This window comes from Lithobates pipiens, unplaced genomic scaffold, assembly GCF_037356315.1.
Source record: "Lithobates pipiens isolate NorthernLeopardFrog02 unplaced genomic scaffold, aLitPip1_a1.2 Scaffold_28, whole genome shotgun sequence".
NCBI lineage: Eukaryota > Metazoa > Chordata > Amphibia > Anura > Ranidae > Lithobates > Lithobates pipiens.
The window spans coordinates 206,321,807-206,340,202 of record NW_027507789.1 but is presented as its reverse complement, the minus strand read 5'-3'; the positions used below and the strand labels follow the sequence as shown (position 1 = coordinate 206,340,202).

Here is an 18,396-nt window from a genome sequence, read left to right as displayed (position 1 = left end):
GCTGGAAAAAGGGCACTTTAACCACTTAATGACCGCGCCATAGCTGAACGATAACTCTGGGAGGGTGTACATCAACGTCTTCCCAGAATCGCGCTTCCGCACGCCCCCTGGGAATATCCGTGACCGCATCATGGATCACAGTAAATGGTTGCTGTTAGTGGGCGTTTACCATGTGATCTCTCCGTCAAATGACAAAGCGATCACTTGGAAACAAACCGGTGTCATGTCCGGTTCCTCTCTCCCCCCGCTCTGTACAAATTGGTACAGTGTGAGCATAGAGGGGAGAAATCGGGTGCAGCAGCACTGTGGGCTGGATCTATAGTGCCCACAGTGCTGATCTGTGCCCATTGCAGCCTCATCCATCCATCCCTAATCAGCAATAGTCATCCATGTTCAGGCATCCATTCCTAATCAGCAATACTCATCCATCCATACTATGCGATACTCATCCACCCATGCTCAGCCATCCATCCCTAATCAGCAATAGTCATTCATCTATGCTCAGCCATCCATCCATACTCAGCAATACTCATCCATCCATCCATCTACGCTCAGCCATCCCATCCACCCCCATCCATACTCAGCCATACTCAGCTGTACCCAGCCATCCCATCCATACTCAGCCGTACCCAGCCATCCCATCCATACTCACCCGCACCCAGCCGTACCCGGCCATACTCATTCATGCTCAGTCATCCCATCCATACTCAGCCATACCCATCCACCACTCATCCATCCCCATTCACGCCACTACAGTGTCTCACAAAAGTGTAATAAATTAGATTTGACATTTATGCCCCTAAAACACCTGACGGTGCTCCCTGCATGTTGGGAATCTCTATGTAGCCAGGCTGTGGAAAAGTCTCCAACATGTGGTGTCGCCGTGCTCGGGAGGAGTAGGAGAATCTATTTTGAGGTGTAATTTTTGGTATGTACATGCTATATGTTAGAAATATTGTATAAATGGACAACTGTGTAAAAAAAAAAAATGGGGTAATTTTTGGGGCGTTTCCATTGTCCTGGTGCTCCAGGGCCTTGAAAAATGTGAGAGGTAGTCAAGAAATGATACGTGCCATTTATGCTCCAAGAGCGCCTGATGGCACTCCCTGCATGTTGGGCCTCTGTATGTGACCACGCTGTGTAAAAGTCTTACGTGTGGAATCGTCGTACTCATGAGGAGTAGTAGAATGTGTTTTGGGGTGTAATTTGAAGAAGAAAAAAAAAAAAAAAAAGTCTTGATTTTCAAAAAAACTCACCATGCATCTTATTAAATACCTTGGATTGTCTACTTTCCAAAAAGGGGTCATTGGGGGGGGGGGGGGTATTTGTACTTTCCTGGCTTGTTAGGGTCTCAAACACTGAGGCTGTATAAATGTTGGGCAAAATTTATGGAGAAAAATTACAAATTTTCTAAATTTTATAACAGAAACTAAAAAAGATACTTTTTACTGAATTTTCAGTCTTTTTTCTTTTATAGCGCAAAAAAAACAAAACCAAAAAAAACCAAAAAAAACAACAACACACCAGCAGTGATTAAATGCCACCAAAAGAAAGCTCTATTTGTGTGAAATGACTATTTGTTGCATGACTGAGTAATTGTCATTAAAAATGTGAGAGCACCGAAAGCTGAAAATTGGTCTGTTTAGGAAGGGGGTTGCCCAGGTCTGTGTTACATACTACCACCCCCTGCGCTCTGTGTTACTCCGTTACATACTTTGTTACATACTACCGACCCCTGCGCTCTGTGTTACATACTACTAAGCCCTGCGCTCTGTGTTACTCCGTTACATACAACTGACCCCTGGTCCCGATGTACTGGGCCCAAACCTCATCAGCTAAACAGGAGGACCCAGGACAGCTTTTTTGTTTTATTAGACCACACCCCACTTCTACTTGCTTACCAGGGCTTAATTACATTTCCCTGATCCCCAACGGGTCAACAGAGGGGACCAGGAGGTGGGAGCAAAAGAGGGACTTTTTTTCATTCTTAGGGTGGCCAAATAAAATGGCAGTGTCACTGTTCTGGGGGTGGGGTTGAGGGGACCTCATCAAGAAGGCTGTGTGGGGCCCCTTGATTTATAACAGTAGCCCTGCCTGCACTCTGTGTTACTTACTTTTGTCCTCTGCCCTGTTCTGACTGAAAGGCCAAACCTAACCCAGCCAGCCAAGCTCAACTCAACCCAACCAGCCAGGCCTGAATTTAAACCAGCCAGCCGGCTGGGCCAAAACTTTAAACTAGCCAGACAGCCAACTAGGGCAGAACTCATCCCAGCCAGTCAGCAAGGCCAAAACCAAATCCAGCCAGCCATTCAGGCCACCACTCAGCCCGGCAAGCCGGCCAACAAAATTTCAGCCCAAATCTCAGCTTATGGGAACACGATTACTGGTTTATTGAAGTGAATGGGCAGAACAGCTTCCATTGCTTGAGCCAAGAAACTAAAATGTTGAGCAACACTTCAGAGCACTTAATTCTAAAATCAATAACTTTCCAACCAAAGTCTTAATCAATCGGAAACGGCAACAGTTAAAAACGTTGTCTATTACACAACAAAGAAATGTTTACCGGGCCTGAGAAAAGCATGAAAACAACTATGGCCTCTTATCCCTAGAAAAAAAAACCCCATAGTGAGATGATTGAAGAAGCTTTTTTCCGACTCTGACAATTCACTCTTTGATAACTTTCAAAAACAAAACAGAAATAATATCGGCCATAAATTCCTTTTAACTCTCCTCTGGAACAGTTACAAGAAACGTTAACGTCATGGCAGCTGAAATCATTTCACAAAGAAATAACGACTTGGAGGACCGCGGCTATTTTTCTCTTGCGCTTGATGAATAGGTTGATGTGACAGATCTCTCACCAAGCTCTGTTTGTTACAATGGTTTTCTGTGGCTTTGAAGTAAAGGAAGGTGTTCTGAAATCGTCCCTCTGAAAAGGACACACCAGGGTGAAGCTTTTCGTAAAAGGGAAAGAATATTTAATCTCTGAAAATGTTCAGATACAAAAGCTTGTCGGCATTACTATGGACGGATCGCCTGCTTTCACTGGCGGTACCAATGAATTTGGTTAGCGCTGTGAGAAAAGGGATGCAAATTTATTTTTCTTAAAATCCCATCCTTATCAGCAAGAACTCATTGGGAAGTTTTTTGAAAACGAACGGTGCAATGAGAAGAGCACTAAAAGCGGTAGTAAACCCACTAATGTTTTTTTTTTTTCTCCCACCTGCAAAGTAAAAGGCATAATGAGCTAGTATGCACCGCATACTAGCTCATTATGAAATACTTACCTTAGAACGAGGCCCCGACATCTGGCCCGATCCACGCCGAGGGAACTGACATGCTCCCTCTGTGTTTCTTCCGGGTATCGCGGCTCCGGCGTTGTGAGTGGCCGGAGCCGCGATATCGTCACTCCCACGCATGCGCACGGGAGATTTCATCCCGGCCGAGTCCGGCCACTGCCGGTGTCCTATCATATAAGGTCCCCCATCCGATAGTGTCCGCTGTGTACTGTACACAGCTACACAGATTCCAAAAATTGCCGAGGATGAACGGCGCCTGTGCCGCGAGTCCAGGTTCTATCCCCACTATCCAAGTGGACATAGCCCCCGTACACACGGTCGGAGATTTCGACAACCAAATCCGTCGGATCTTGTCCGTCGGATGTTGCATACACACGGTCGGACTAAGTTGTCGAAAAATCCGAACATTCAGAACGTGATGATGTAATTTCGTTACGATGGGACTATGTTCAGGCTAGTAGCCAATAGCTTTGATGTAGGAATTTGATCTGAGCATGCGTGGCACTTGGTCCGATCAAAATTCTCTACACATGATCGGAGTATGTCCAATCGAACCAGTTGGTCGGAAAATATTTCCAACAAGTTGGAAAATTGGGTCCAACGGATATTCCGACGGAATCAGTCTGATGCATACCACACACAGTCAGATTATCCGACAACGCGGTCCGATAGGACACATTCCGACGGATTCTGACTGTGTGTACAAGGGCTTAGAGTAGGAATATAAAAGAGCCGAGAGCAGCGAGGCCGAGCCCGAAGCGTGGCGAGCGAAGCTCGCCCACGAGGGGCACTATTCACAGCCCTATGTCCGCTTGGATGGTGGGGCTACCACCTCCACTCACGGCGCAGGCGCCGTTCAGCTTCAGAGATTTTACGAAGCTTCATCTGCTCCGTACTGCGCATGCGCATTATGGGGCGGACACTATATCATGGCCGGACACCATATGGCAGAACACCGGGCTTTCAGCCGAGAATCCCCTTGAGCGCAGATATTCCCCTTATACCGAGGGGAATATCTCCTAAACCGTACAGGTTTAGGAGATATTTTTTTTACCTACAGGTAAGCCTTATTATAGGCTTTCCTGTAGGTAAAAGTAAAAAAAATTAGTTTACAACCACTTTAACCACTTTCAGACCAGACCATTTTGCCAGCTTAAGACCAGACCACTTTTTGCGATTCGGCACTGCGTCGCTTTAACTGACAATTGTGCGGCTGTGCAACGTGGCTCCCAAACAAAATTGACGTCCTTTTTTTTCCCACAAATAAAGCTTTCTTTTGGTGGTATTTGATCACCCCTGCGTTTTTTTTTTTTTTGCGCTATAAACAAAAATAGAGCGACAATTTTGAAAGAAAACGCACTATTTTTTACTTTTTGCTTTAATAAATATCCCCCAAAAATATATAAAAAAAAACATTTTTTTCCCTCAGTTTAGGCCGATACATACTCTTCTACATTTTTTTTTAACAAAAATATCGCAATAAGCGATTATTGGTTTGCGCAAAAGTGATAGCGTTTGCAAAATAGGGGATAGTTTTATGGCATTTTTATTAATTTTTTTTTTTTTTTTTTACTAGTAATGGCGGCGATCAGCGATTTTTATTGTGACTGCGACATTATGGCGGACACATCAGACATTTTTGACAAATTTTTGGGACCACTGTCATTTATACAGTAATCCGTGCTATACAAATGCAGTGATTCCTGTGTAAATGACACTGGCAGTGAAGGGGTTAACCAGTGGGTGGCAGTGTAGGGGGTTAAGTGTTCCTAGGGGCGTGTTACTAACTGTGGAGGGGCTGGGCTTTGTGTTAGTGAACACTGATCTTGTTGCTAGGCAGAACGGTTTACAACGGCAGCTGCCCTGTGAGACGATCGCCGGTATCCCCACGGAATTTGAGCCCGCGGGACCCACAACCGGACTCACGGGGGTCCCGACCAGCACGTGAGCGTGCTGCCCCCAGCGCGCACGCGATGGCAGGGCAGCATATTAAAATGGACGTACCTGTGCGCCAATATGCCTGCCTGTGCCATTCTGCCGACGTATATCGGCGTGCGCCGGTCGGGAACTGGTTAAAGCTGGCCACGTACCAGTACAATTTCATGCAAACGGTTGTATGAAAATCTCTCTTTAGACCAGTGGTCATCAGCCCTGTCCTCAGGACCCACCAACAGGCCAGGTTTGCAAGATAACTGAAATACATCACAGGTGATATCATTTGCTGCTCAGTGATTGCCGTATTCTAGTCTGAATCTCCCCAAGGTAATACATAAAACCTGGCCTGTTAGTGGGCCCTGAGGACAGGGTTGATGACCACATCTTTAGAGCATTCAATCTTGCCATCATTGGGTCAACAAATTTGAAAGCCCTTAAAATTTCAATGAGACCTGCTATTTAAATGGAATTCCAGAGGTAGTAAATGGTTTTCTTTTGTGTCTAGAACGTGCAAATTACAATTTGGATGTAGCATCCTCTAGCAGTGGCGTAACTAGAACCTTCAGGGCCCCGATGCAAGAAACCATGAAGGGCCCCCCTGAACCCCAGCCAGGGCCCTTCCCTCCAAGTCCGGCGGTGGAACTCCAGGGCGTGGTCACAGGTATGACCTTTGTGAGCCCTGTAATTCCACCACTGGCATCAGTAGTTTTTTTTTATTTATTTTTTTAGGTGCCCCATCTGGCTGGGGAGAACAGACATCGGACTGAGCGGCAATGCATGGGGCAGGAGAGTGGTACTCTGAGGAGCCGGCCGAGGACACAGGTCATGCGGAGAATGCACAACTAAAGAGCAGCCTGTGCGATAGTCGAGCATGGAGCTCTGCTAGTCACTCTCCACCTCCAGCCACCCGTGTGCATGGTGCACTGGTACCCCTAGCTGCCTATGCTGCTGCCGGCCATATGTAGAGGGGGCTGCATGGGCCCCCTGCAGCACAGGGCCCAGTTGCGGTCGCAACTGCTGCACCCCCTATAGTTACGCCCCTGTCCTCTAGTGTAAAATAAGCTAAGTACATTTAGAAATTGTGACCGGCTCTCTATGGTGTCGATTCTCCAAAGCAGCTCAGTTTGCGAATGGCATAGGAGTCCCGTCTGTCTTGTGGTCAGTTTCAGGTCCGAATTCAGCCAAAAATTTGGACTGAAATCAGACCCGAAACGGTGAACGGGGACGCACCGGACCCTCTGCTGTGAGCTGATCCATGCTGCAGTGTGAACCCAGCCTAAAGGATAACATTTTGTGTTGCTTGAAGCATCTTCTGCCAGCCATAGTAATGATTCTAGAAGAACGTAATAAAGAATCATTTGTCTTGATGCTGGAAGATTCTAATTGGCTTCAAGACTGTGCTTTTTTTAATAGGTCACTGAATAACCTCCTGATTTCAACCTGCATTTGTTTTTGGACTGGGGAGGTGGGCAAACCCCCGGGAGTGAGTCTTGAAATTCATGATTAGTGTACATAAAAAATAAAAAAGTATCTCTGTTGGTTGAACTGGATGGACTTGTGTCTATTTTCAACCATATTAACTGTATTTCAGACAGTACTAAACTATGTGAGGTCCACTGAAGAAAGAAAATAAATAAAATTAATAATAATTCACAGATTTTTATTTTATTTTATTTTTTTAGGGATTTCAAACATACAGTGGTGTGAAAAAGTGTTTGCCCCCCTTCCTCATTTCCTGTTCCTTTGCATGTTTGTCACACTTAAGTGTTTCGGAACATCAAACCAATTTAAACAATAGTCAAGGACAACACAAGTAAACACAAAATGCAATTTGTAAATGAAGGTGTTTATTATTAAAAGGTGAAAAAAAATCCAAACCATCATGGCCCTGTGTGAAAAAGTGTTTGCCCCCATTGTTAAAACATACTATAACTGTGGTTGTCCACACCTGAGTTCAATTTCTCTAGCCACACCCAGGCCTGATTATTGCCACACCTGTTCACAATCAAGGCATCGCTTAAATAGGAGCTGCTTGACACAGTAAGGTCCACCAGAAGATCCTTAAAAGCTACACATCATGCCGAGACCCAAAGAAATTCAGGAACAATTGAGAAAGAAAGTAATTGAGATCTATCAGTCTGGAAAGGGTTATAAAGCCATTTCCAAAGCTTTGGGAATCCAGCGAACCACAGTGAGAGCCATTATCCACAAATGGCGAAGACATGGAACAGTGGTGAACCTTCCCAGGAGTGGCCGGCCGCCCAAAATTACCCCAAGAGCGCAGCGACGACTCATCCAAGAGGTCACAAAAGACCCCACAACAACGTCCAAGGAACTGCAGGCCTCACTTGCCTCAGTTAAGGTCAGCGTTCATGCCTCCACCATCAGGAAAAGACTGGGCAAAAATGGCCTGCATGGCAGAGTTCCAAGGAGAAAACCACTGCTGAGCAAAAAGAACATCAAAGCTCGTCTCAATTTCTCCACAACACATCTTGATGATCCCCAAGACTTTTGGGACAACATTCTGTGGACCGATGAGACAAAAGTGGAACTCTTTGGAAGGTGTGTGTCCAAGTATATCTGGCGTAGAAGGAACACTGCATTTCATAAAAAGAACATTATACCAACAGTAAAATATGGTGGTGGTAGTGTGATGGTCTGGGGCTGTTTTGCTGCTTCAGGACCTGGAAGACTTTCCGTGATAAAAGGAACTATGAATTCTGCTGTCTACCAAGAGATCCTGAAGGAGAATGTCCGACCATCTGTTCATGTACTCAAGCTGAAACGAACTTGGGTTCTGCAGCAGGACAATGATCCTAAACACACCAGCAAGTCCACCACCGAATGGCTGAAGAAAAACAAAATGAAGACTTTGGAGTGGCCTAGCCAAAGTCCTGACCTGAATCCTATTGAGATGTTGTGGTATGACCTTAAAAAGGCCGTTCATGCTCGAAAACCCTCTAATGTAACTGAATTAGGACAATTCTGCAAAGATGAGTGGGCCAAAATTCCTCCAGGACGCTGTAAAAGCCTCATTGCACGTTATCGCAAACGCTTGGTTGCAGTTGTTGCTGCTAAGGGTGGCCCAACCGGTTATTAGGTTTAGGGGGCAATCACTTTTTCACACAGGGCCATGATGGTTTGGATTTTTTTCACCTTTAATAATAAACACCTTCATTTACAAATTGCATTTTGTGTTTACTTGTGTTGTCCTTGACTATTGTTTAAATTGGTTTGATGTTCCGAAACACTTAAAGCGGAGGTCCACCCTAAAATGGACCTCCGCTCATCGGAATCCCCCCCCCTCCGGCGCCACAATCGGCACCTTTCAGGGGGGAGGGGGGTGCAGTTACCTGGATAATCCAGGTAACTGCACCCACTTCCGGGCTAGCTCTCTGCGGAACGAGCGTAGGTTACGCCCCCGTTCCGCAAGCGCCCGCCCCCTTCAGCAAGTGCCCCGCTGCCTGCTGGGAAACACACAGCTCCCAGAGGCAGCGGGGACCGTCCGGATTGCGCCGCGCGGCTCGCGCATGCGCAGTAGGGAACCGGGAAATGAAGCCGAAAGGCTCCATTTCCTGATTCCCATACCCAAGATGGCGGCGGGACCCGGCAGCCGAGCGAGCGATCGGCTTCGGGTGCCGACATCGCGGGCGCGCTGGACAGGTAAGTGTCACTATTTAAAAGTCAGCAGCTGCAGTATTTGTAGCTGCTGGCTTTTAAAAAAAAAAAAAAAAAACGCGGAGTCCCGGTGGACTCCCGCTTTAAGTGTGACAAACATGCAAAGGAACAGGAAATGAGGAAGGGGGAAAACACTTTTTCACACCACTGTACATAGGGATAGGGGTAGACCCAGGGGCATTGCCAGGCCTACAAAAAGATCTAGGGCTAGAGCCCATAGCAGAATAGTAAAGAAAGTCATATGCTTGGGCGGGCATACACATGTATATAACCCTTTACATTACATTAGAGGAACTGAATTTATTCACTCTTGATAAGAGGAGATTAAGGCGGGGGGATATGATCAACATGTACAAATATATAAGGGGTCCATATAGTGAGCTTAGTGTTGAGTTATTCACTTTACAGTCAACAAAGAGTACAAGGGGGAACTCTTTACGTCTAGAGGAAAAGAGATTTCATCTCCAAATACGGAAAGGTTTCTTCACAGTAAGAGCTGTGAAAATGTGGAATAGACTCCCTCCAGAGGTGGTTCTGGCCAGCTCAGTAGATTGCTTTAAGAAAGGCCTGGATTCTTTCCTAAATGTACATCATATAACCGGGTACTGACATTTATAGGAAAAGCTGATCCAGGGAAAATCCGATTGCCTCTCGGGGGATCAGGAAGGAATTTTTTCCCCTACTTTAGCAAATTGGATCATGCTCTGCTGGGGTTTTTCGCCTTCCTCTGTATCAACGATGGGTATAGCATTGGGTATATGGGATTGTATGATATTTTTTTTTTTTGTGGTTGAACTGGATGGACTTGTGCCTTTTTTCAACCTGACTAACTATGTAACATTAGGGTCCCCAGAGAGCCTCCCCCTTACATCAGGGTCCCCAGAGAGCCTCCCACTTACATCAGGGTACCCAGAGAGCCACCCACTTACATCAGGGTCCCCAGAGAGCCTCCCCTTACATTAGGATCCCCAGAGAGCCTCCCCCTTACATTAGGATCCCCAGAGAGCCTCCCCCTTACATTAGGATCCCCAGAGAGCCTCCCCCTTACATTAGGATCCCCAGAGAGCCTCCCCCTTACATTAGGATCCCCAGAGAGCCTCCCCCTTACATTAGGATCCCCAGAGAGCCTCCCCCTTACATTAGGATCCCCAGAGAGCCTCCCCCTTACATTAGGATCCCCAGAGAGCCTCCCCCTTACATTAGGATCCACAGAGAGCCTCCCCCTTTCATCAGGGTCCCCAGAGAGCCTCCCCCTTACATTAGGATCCCCAGAGAGCCTCCCCTTTGCATCAGGGTCCGCAGAGAGCCCCCCACTTACATCAGGGTCCCCAGAAAGCCTACCCCTCCCCTTGGGGACCCCTGCAGAGACTCAGGGCTATGGGCCCCAGATTCGGGGCTATAGCCCCAAAATCCACCCCCTATCGACGCCACTGGGTAGACCAATAGCAAAGAGTTCAAGGCTTCTTAATGGGAATTGTTACAGAACAAACCTTCCCAAAAAAGTGTAGCATTTATAGATGACCATTGATTATACACGGAGATGTTCTCTAGGCTCGGATGTCCGTTAATAGAGGTTTCAGTGGTCCCCAAGAGAACCAAAATAGGGAGGAGATAAAATATGCCTTAAATTTGACAACTCCTTATATAAAGATGGAAAAATTTGAAAATAGGGAACCAGAGTAGAAAAAAGGAGGGGGGAGGGGTATAGAGGGTTCCAGAAAATAGTTCTGGAGACAGATAGAGGGGCATAGGGTTGGGGCTAGGTCCTTGCTGCCATATCATTGAGGTCAACCATTCCACTGATTACCACAGGGGTCCAACCTTCCTGCCAGTCCGTAGTATTCATATTTTCAAAACGTAAATGTTAAAGAAGGATCTGCTGAAATAGAAAAGGAATTTCATGAAGACCAAGCTTTTCTGTTGAGCTTACTTCTCGGAGAAGACTTTGGTGTAAAAATCTGACACAAGACATGTCTGGTCTGTCGTATCAAATAAAAGGTGTCCCCATTTGATTTTGGTCGCTCGGCGTCGAGTGACGTCTTTCTTTGCGTCCATCTACTTTTGTGAGCCAACATTTTCAAACATGAACGTTGTTGAGTACAATTGAAGGTGCAGGCTGATAAATGACCATCTGCATTCTGGTAGTAGACTTAAGCCCCATACACACTATCAGATTATCTGCTGAGTTTTTCCTTCAGATTTACCAAAACCATATAATATGAGGACAAAGCTTAGGAGTTTCAATGTGTATGCAATCAGGCAGGCCCTTCTACTACATGGTTTTGGTAAATCTGAAGGAAACACTCAGCAGATAATCTGATAGTGTGTATGGGGCTTTGGGGTGACAAATTACTCTTCAGACATAAAAAAAACATAAATGAAAAGCGTCAGGTTTCTTATCAAAGCTGAAAAAGGTGCAATTGCATTTTTTTGCTGTGTATTTAACTCTTATCAAAAATCCTATTATAAGGCATAGGAAGGTAAACATGGCAGAGGTGGAGCTCCAAATGAAAAACACGGAAAAGATCACGGACATATCTTCCCATGTTATTTTTTTCTATTAGAAATGTCTGGTTGGAGACGTGTGTTTTATGTCTGAAAGAAGGTATAAACCCAATCGCCATCACAATCTCAAACTTGGTTTCCAAAGTAATTTTTAGTATTTGGTAGCTTTTAACAAAATTATCCCTGGTGATCCTGGCATGATGGTCCTTTTTCATGTAGTTCCTGTTATAGAGTGACAACACTCTGAACCCATTTACCAGTTGTGGTCCTGTGTTGTCACCCTGTCACCGGACTTCCAATAGAGACGTGGCCATTCTAGCAGACTGTTGTCACCATCGGGAATCCTACCCTGGGAAATGCCATGCAGCCATAATGGCCCCAATAGACCCTACAGGTGGCCACTTCAAATGTACATTATGCAGGCATTGTCCACTGTTGTCACCATTAGAAAACTCGCCTTGAGAAATGCTATGCAGCCATCACAGAAGTTGTCATCTTGTCATACAAGCTCTATGGCCGACGCAGGTGGCTGCTTCAAGCCAACATTATGCAGACGTGGTCCACCTTAACCAGGGTCGTTTTTAAGGCAGGGCAAAAGGGCAGCTGCCCTGGGCCCTGTCATTGTTGTGGGGCCCAAAGCAGCTGCTTAATACTTGCCAACTATGCTGGTTTAAATTCCCTCGCCCCTTGAGGTTTTAGTCCTGTGCTGTGTCCCAGATGACTCACCTGGAGACCCTGTGTTTACATGTAAATCACTGGCATTCATATGTAAATAGAGGTGGTCGGCAGCATTGATATGTATATCATGCCCCCCTGAGGTCATATCCACTGTAATCTCTAGCAACCAATCAACAAGCAGAAATCATGTGCTGTAACCTCTAGCAACTAACCAGTGATCTGTAATGTGTTCTGTAACCTCTAGCAACCAGTCAGTGAGCGGTAATGATACACTGAAACCTCTGGCAACCAGTCAGTGAGCGGTAATGATACGCTGTAACCTCTGGCAACCAATCGCAATAGCTGCCTGATCTTATTCAGTAAACTGATTTTGAGTCTAGCTGCTATTTATTGTATGTCTCAGAGCAGGTGGAGAGCGAAACTGCAGGGGGGGGGGGCCCAAGAAAAGTTTTGCCCAGGGTCCAATCAATATTAAAGACGGCCCTGACCTTTACCATCAGAAAATTTGTCCTGAGAAATGCCATGAGGCCATTAAATGGAGTGCATGTAGATAAGAAGTAGAACAGAGGCTGCAGACAATCAGCAACACAGTGAAACAAAAAAAAAAAAATTGAAGGATTTTTTTCTTTTTTAACAAAAACGGCAATTGTTTATGATGAACAGTGCTATAGCAAACCAAATGTCATTCAGCTAGGGTTTGCATCTATTTTAACCAGGGGTGGATTTTTTCTCATCCACACGCAGAGCTTTCTAATTTGATTGGCTTCGATTCATTTCAGTAAGCTAGTCATAGATGGTGCAATTTTCTTTCCTGCAACCACAGGTTGCAAGAAAGAAAATTGCTCTGCTTCCCCATCAATGCTGACTCCCGCGGAGCTATTGTGTTCTCTCGGCGGGAAGCAAAGGGAGCCACCATAGCCGCTGGCAATAATTACATAAAAAATATGGCATGCTGGGTTGTACCCAAGTAGATCAACCGATCAACTTGGGTACAATCAGCCTGCCCATACATGTTTCGAATCTCGGTCAGTCCCTGCTGAACCGGCCGAGATTTTAACCATCTAGCCAGCTTAAGATCAGCTGCAATTGCTGCAAAGCAAGCTGGGACTGTGAGCAGAGCGGCTGACCCTTATTTGTACACTTAGGACCCACTTCACAATAGGTGCGGCGGGACAAACTGTCACTCTGGAAGCTTACATGTTTAAATGTAATGCTGACATTAAGCTGGCAATACACAGTGCAAGCTGATTGGATAATCTCCTTTACATATACCAAAATGATATACCGTGAGGGCAATTTGCGTCCAATCAGGCAGACCCTTATACTCCATAGTTGATCTAAAGGAGATTGCAAATTCAAACAGTAACATGTATGGTCAACTTTAGACACAACTATTTTTAAGAGGTTTTTGAACTATTAATCATACAAGCCCACTTTGCCAGCTGCCATCCCAACCTACCTACCCTACGCTAAAATCCAGCCCTGAAGTCAATGAACCCTCTCAGTGCATAACCGGATCTTTCATATCAAAAAGGTGGTTTTAGGTAGTTGGAAGCCAACTACACTAAATGACCAAGAGTATGTAAGCACCCAACTATCACACCTCGTTGGTTATTGACCATTCCATAACTATAGAGTTGGTCTCCCTTTGTGCCTAGAATGGTCTCCACTTTTCTGACAAGGCTTTAAACAAGATTTTGAAGTGGTATTTGTAGGAACTGGGGCCCATTCAGCCAAAAGAACATTGTGGGGTCAGATACCTCCCATGGATGAGAAGACCTGGTGCACAACTGGTATTCCAATTCGTCCAAAAGGTGGTCAATAGGGTTGAGGTCAGGGCTCTGTTAGGCCTCTCCAGTTCCTCCACACCAAACCATATATCTTTTTGGAGCTGGCTTTGTGCACAGGGGTGTTGTCATGATGGAACAGAAAAGGACCTTCTCCAAACTGTTGGTGCTACAACATACAAAGACATTTTGGGCAATTGTAGTCTTCCAACATTACCCTTCTCCGGAGACACCCAAACTTAAGAATTTGGGAGAGGGGGTCCAAATACTCTTATGTATTTATCATCTTTCCCATAGTCTCTTCTTACTAAAAACGTAGTTGGTCTCCCTCTGTGCCTATAATGGCCTCCACTTTACTGACAAGGCTTTAAACAAGATTTAAGTGGTGTTTGTAGGAACTAGGGCCCATTCAGCCAAAAGAACATTTGTGGGGGCAGGTACCTCCCATGGATGAGAAGACCTGGCGCACAACTGGTATTCCAATTCGTCCAAAAGGTGGTCAATAGGGTTGAGGTCAGGGCTCTGTTAGGCCTCTCCAGTTCCTCCACACCAAACCATATCTTTTTGGAGCTGGCTTTGTGCACAGGGGTGTTATGATGGAACAGAAATGGACCCTTCTTCAAACTGTTGGTGCTACAACATACAAAGACATTTTGGGCAATTGTAGTCTTCCAACATTACCCTTCTCCGGAGACACCCAAAGGACCTTCTCCAAACTGTTGGAAGACTACAACTGCCCAAAATGTCTTTGAATGTTGTAGCACCAACATTACCCTTCTCCGGAGACACCCAAACTCAATTTGGGGAGGGGGTCCACATACTCTTATGTATTTATCATCTTTCCCATAGTCTCTTCTTACTGAAGACTGAGTAGCAAAACAACATTTCTACCAGATGACCAATCATGGCTCTTTCCCATAATTCACTACAGCTATAACCATGGCACTGGTTCTGCTATACTATGGAATGTGCAATGACTGTCCCTTTAACTTGGGTTCCCAAGTGTGCTCCTTGTCTATCAGTTCCTTCTTAAAAAGTCACTAAACACAATGTGACCTCTACACGTACATCAATCATTCTGCGTATTGCTAATTCTTTCCCTTCTGCTTTTTGGGTTTCAGCTGGTATGTGGAAGCATCCGGTAGATACGAAGCTGAAAGGTTATTGCTCTCCCCACCTAACGCTCATGGATCTTACCTGGTCCGGCCCAGCGACAGCAACCCTGGACAATATTCACTGTCAGGTGAGATGTGAAAACTCCTGATGATATGAAACCAACAGAGAATTTTGTAAATTTTTTTCAATTCAGCTAGTATAGGCACCTGAATCTGTCAATGTATTAGCTACCTCTGATATCCTACACAGCAGTACTCAAAGGGAGGGGCAACATTGTTAGCTGATCGGGTTCTGCTACACTGCCATATCAATCCAACATTGGGAATTTTCTGACAGGAGGAGATGGTAGAACGAGCTCCTTAATGAGGCTGAAGCAATCTCTGCAATATATAAAGAAAAAACGGCAGAGAGCGCCAACTAAGTTCAGTATATAGAGAAATACTTTGATTTTTAATAAAGTGTTTTCCTATATAATGCACTTTTTTGGCACCCCATGCTGTTCCCTTTAAGATTACCAGGTATGTTTCCCAGACCAATATTCAGAGCACAACTTTGCACAAACAGAATCATAAGTCATTTTAGGAGGCAAGACCATACAGTCATACAGTGCCTTGAAAAAGTATTCACACCCCTTGGCATTTTCCACATTTTGTCATGTTACAACATACGTAAATGTATTTTATTGGGATTTTATGTGATAGACCAACACAAAGTGGCACATAATTGTGAAGTGGAAGGAAAATGATAAATGGAAAAGTGTGGGCTATATTTGTATTGCGCCCCCCTGTGTAAATACTTTGTAGAACCCCCTTTCCCTGCAATTACAGCTGAAAGTCTTTTTGGGGATGTCTCTACCAGCTTTGCACATCTAGAGAGGGACATTTTTGTCCATTCTTCTTTGCAAAATATCTCAAGCTCTGTCAGATTGGATGGAGAGCGTCTGAACAGCAATTTTCAAGTCTTGTCACAGATTCTCAATTGGATTTAGGTCTGGACTTTGACTTGGCCATTCTAACACATGAATATGCTTTGGTCTAAACCATCCCATTGTAGCTCTGGCTGTATGTTTAGGGTCATTGTCCTGCTGGAAGGTGAACCTCCGCCACAGTCTCATGTCTTTTGCAGACTCTTATGCCGCGTACACACAATCGGAATTATCGTCGGAAGAAGCTCTGATTGTTTTCCCGACGGAATTCCACTCAAGCTGTCTTGCCTACACACGGTCACACCAAATTCCGATAGTTTAGAACGCGGTGACGTACAACACGTACGACGGAACTAGAAAAAGGAAGTTCAATAGCCAGTAGCCAATAGCTTCTGTCTCGTAGTTGAATCTGAGCATGCGTGGTTTCTTGGAGTGTCAGAATTGCATACACACGATCGGAATTACCGATAGAAAGTTTTTCCATCGGGAAAATTGAGAACACGCTATAAATTTTTGGCTGGCGGAAATTCGGACAGCTAAATTCCGATGGAGCATACACACGGTCGCATTTTCCGATGCAAAGCTCTCATCTGTCTTTTTCTGGCTGGAATTCCGACCGTGTGTACGCAGCATAACAGGTTTTCTTCTAAGATTGTCCTGTCTTTGGCTCCATCCATCTTCCCATCAACTCTGACCAGCTTCCCCGTCCCTGCTGAAGAAAAGCATCCCCACAACATATTGCTGCCACCACCATGTTTCACAGTGGGGATGGTGTGTTCAGGGTGATGTGCAGTGTTAGTTTTCCGCCCCACACATAGCGTTTTGCTTTTAGGTCAAAAAGTTCAATTTTGGTCTCATCTGACCAGAGCACCTTCTTCCACATGTTTGCTGTGTCCCCCACATGGCTTTTTTTGCAAACTGCAACAGGACTTCTTATGGCTTTCTTTCAACAATGTCTTTCTTCTTGCCACTCTTCCATAAAGGGCAGATTTGTGGAGAGCACGACTAATAGTTGTCCTGTGGACAGATTCTCCCACCTGAGCTCTGCAGCTCCTCCAGAGTTACCATGGACCTCTTGGCTGCTTCTCTGATTAATGCTCTCCTTGCCCGGCCGGTCAGTTTAGGTGGACGGCCATGTCTTGGTAGGGTTATCAGAGTAAAGGAGGCTGAATACAAATGCACGCCACACAGGACTGGTGCAAAGATTTTTGACACCTTAGGCGAAACCTCATTTTGTTGCCCCATTGGCTCCACCCCTGACTCCACCCCCTTTGCCCTGCCCATGTGACAGAAGGCGCCACTATACAGAAAGCATCGGCTCTGCTTCCTCTAGCGATGACTCCAGCGCTGCACCTCCAATTACACTACCGGTCAGATTGAGTTACTTACATGCTGCAGCCTGCAGACCTGGAGAGAAACCATCGGCCAGCCGCACTTAGGCAGCAGTGCGCCCTAGGCGGCTGCCTAGTTTGCCTAGTGGTAGAACCGGCCCTGACGCCACACTTTTCACTTATTTATTTGTAAACAATTTTGAAAACCATTTATCATTTTCCTTCCACTTCACAATGATGTGCCACTTTGTGTTGGTCCATCACATGAAATCCCAATAAAATACATTTACGTTTTTTGGTTGTAACGTGACAAAATGTGGACAATTTCAGAGTGTAAGAATTTTTTAACGGCACTGTACGTTTCAATATAGGAGAGGTTTTAGAAGACAACATTTGAATGTAGCTTTGGCCTTTGCAGCTGGTGTAGCGGTCTGTACTCTGTAATACACAGCCCTGGAGTGAGTGTCTATCATAATCCTTGCAATGGCAAAAGATCATTGGTCAGCGCAGCCAGATGGCCAATGGATACTCACTCCAGGGCTGTGTAAGGTGCAGCAAGGTTCGGAGGGTGGACTTTTTTGGTCAGGGTCATGGGTGTAATCCTTTGCTTTATCAGCATGGCTCCTTGCACTGCGGCTACACACACACACACACACACACACACACACACACACAACTACATGGTACAGCAGACACATATCGGAAACATGAAATGCTGGGGTTTACATATTCTTTAATGGCCTTTAAAGTGGTTGTAAACCCTTACAACACACTTTGACCTACAGGTAAGCCTAGATTAAGGCTTACCTGTAGGTCCAAGAAATATCTCCTAAACCTATACGGTTTAGGAGATATTTGCCGAAAGACAGGCACCACTGTCTACGCATGCACGGGAGTGACGTCATCGCGGCTTCGCCGAATGACAGCGACGGAGCAGCAAGACCCACTGAGAAGATGGAGGCTCCGGACTACAGGGGACAGCGGTGACATCGCTGGCTCCTGTGTCAGGTAAGTGACACATAATGGACTACTATGCGATGCATAGTAGTCCATTATGCTTTACCTTTGCAGGGAATCAAAGAGGAAGTAAACTCATCAGGGTTTACTTCCTCTTTAATGGTACAATTTAAAAATATTGACTT

General features: G+C 45.4%; 1 protein-coding gene across 1 annotated transcript in view; it reads left to right on the top strand.

Annotated features, from left to right (window-relative positions):
• The window catches only part of LOC143936057 (tyrosine-protein kinase Srms-like), a 48,849-nt gene that overhangs the window by 2,071 nt on the left and 28,382 nt on the right, over window positions 1-18,396 (top strand). Inside the window, exon 2 of the mRNA XM_077460367.1 lies at window positions 15,004-15,125. Within this exon, the coding sequence (XP_077316493.1) occupies window positions 15,004-15,125 (122 nt within the window). The remainder of the gene's footprint in view (window positions 1-15,003; window positions 15,126-18,396) is intronic.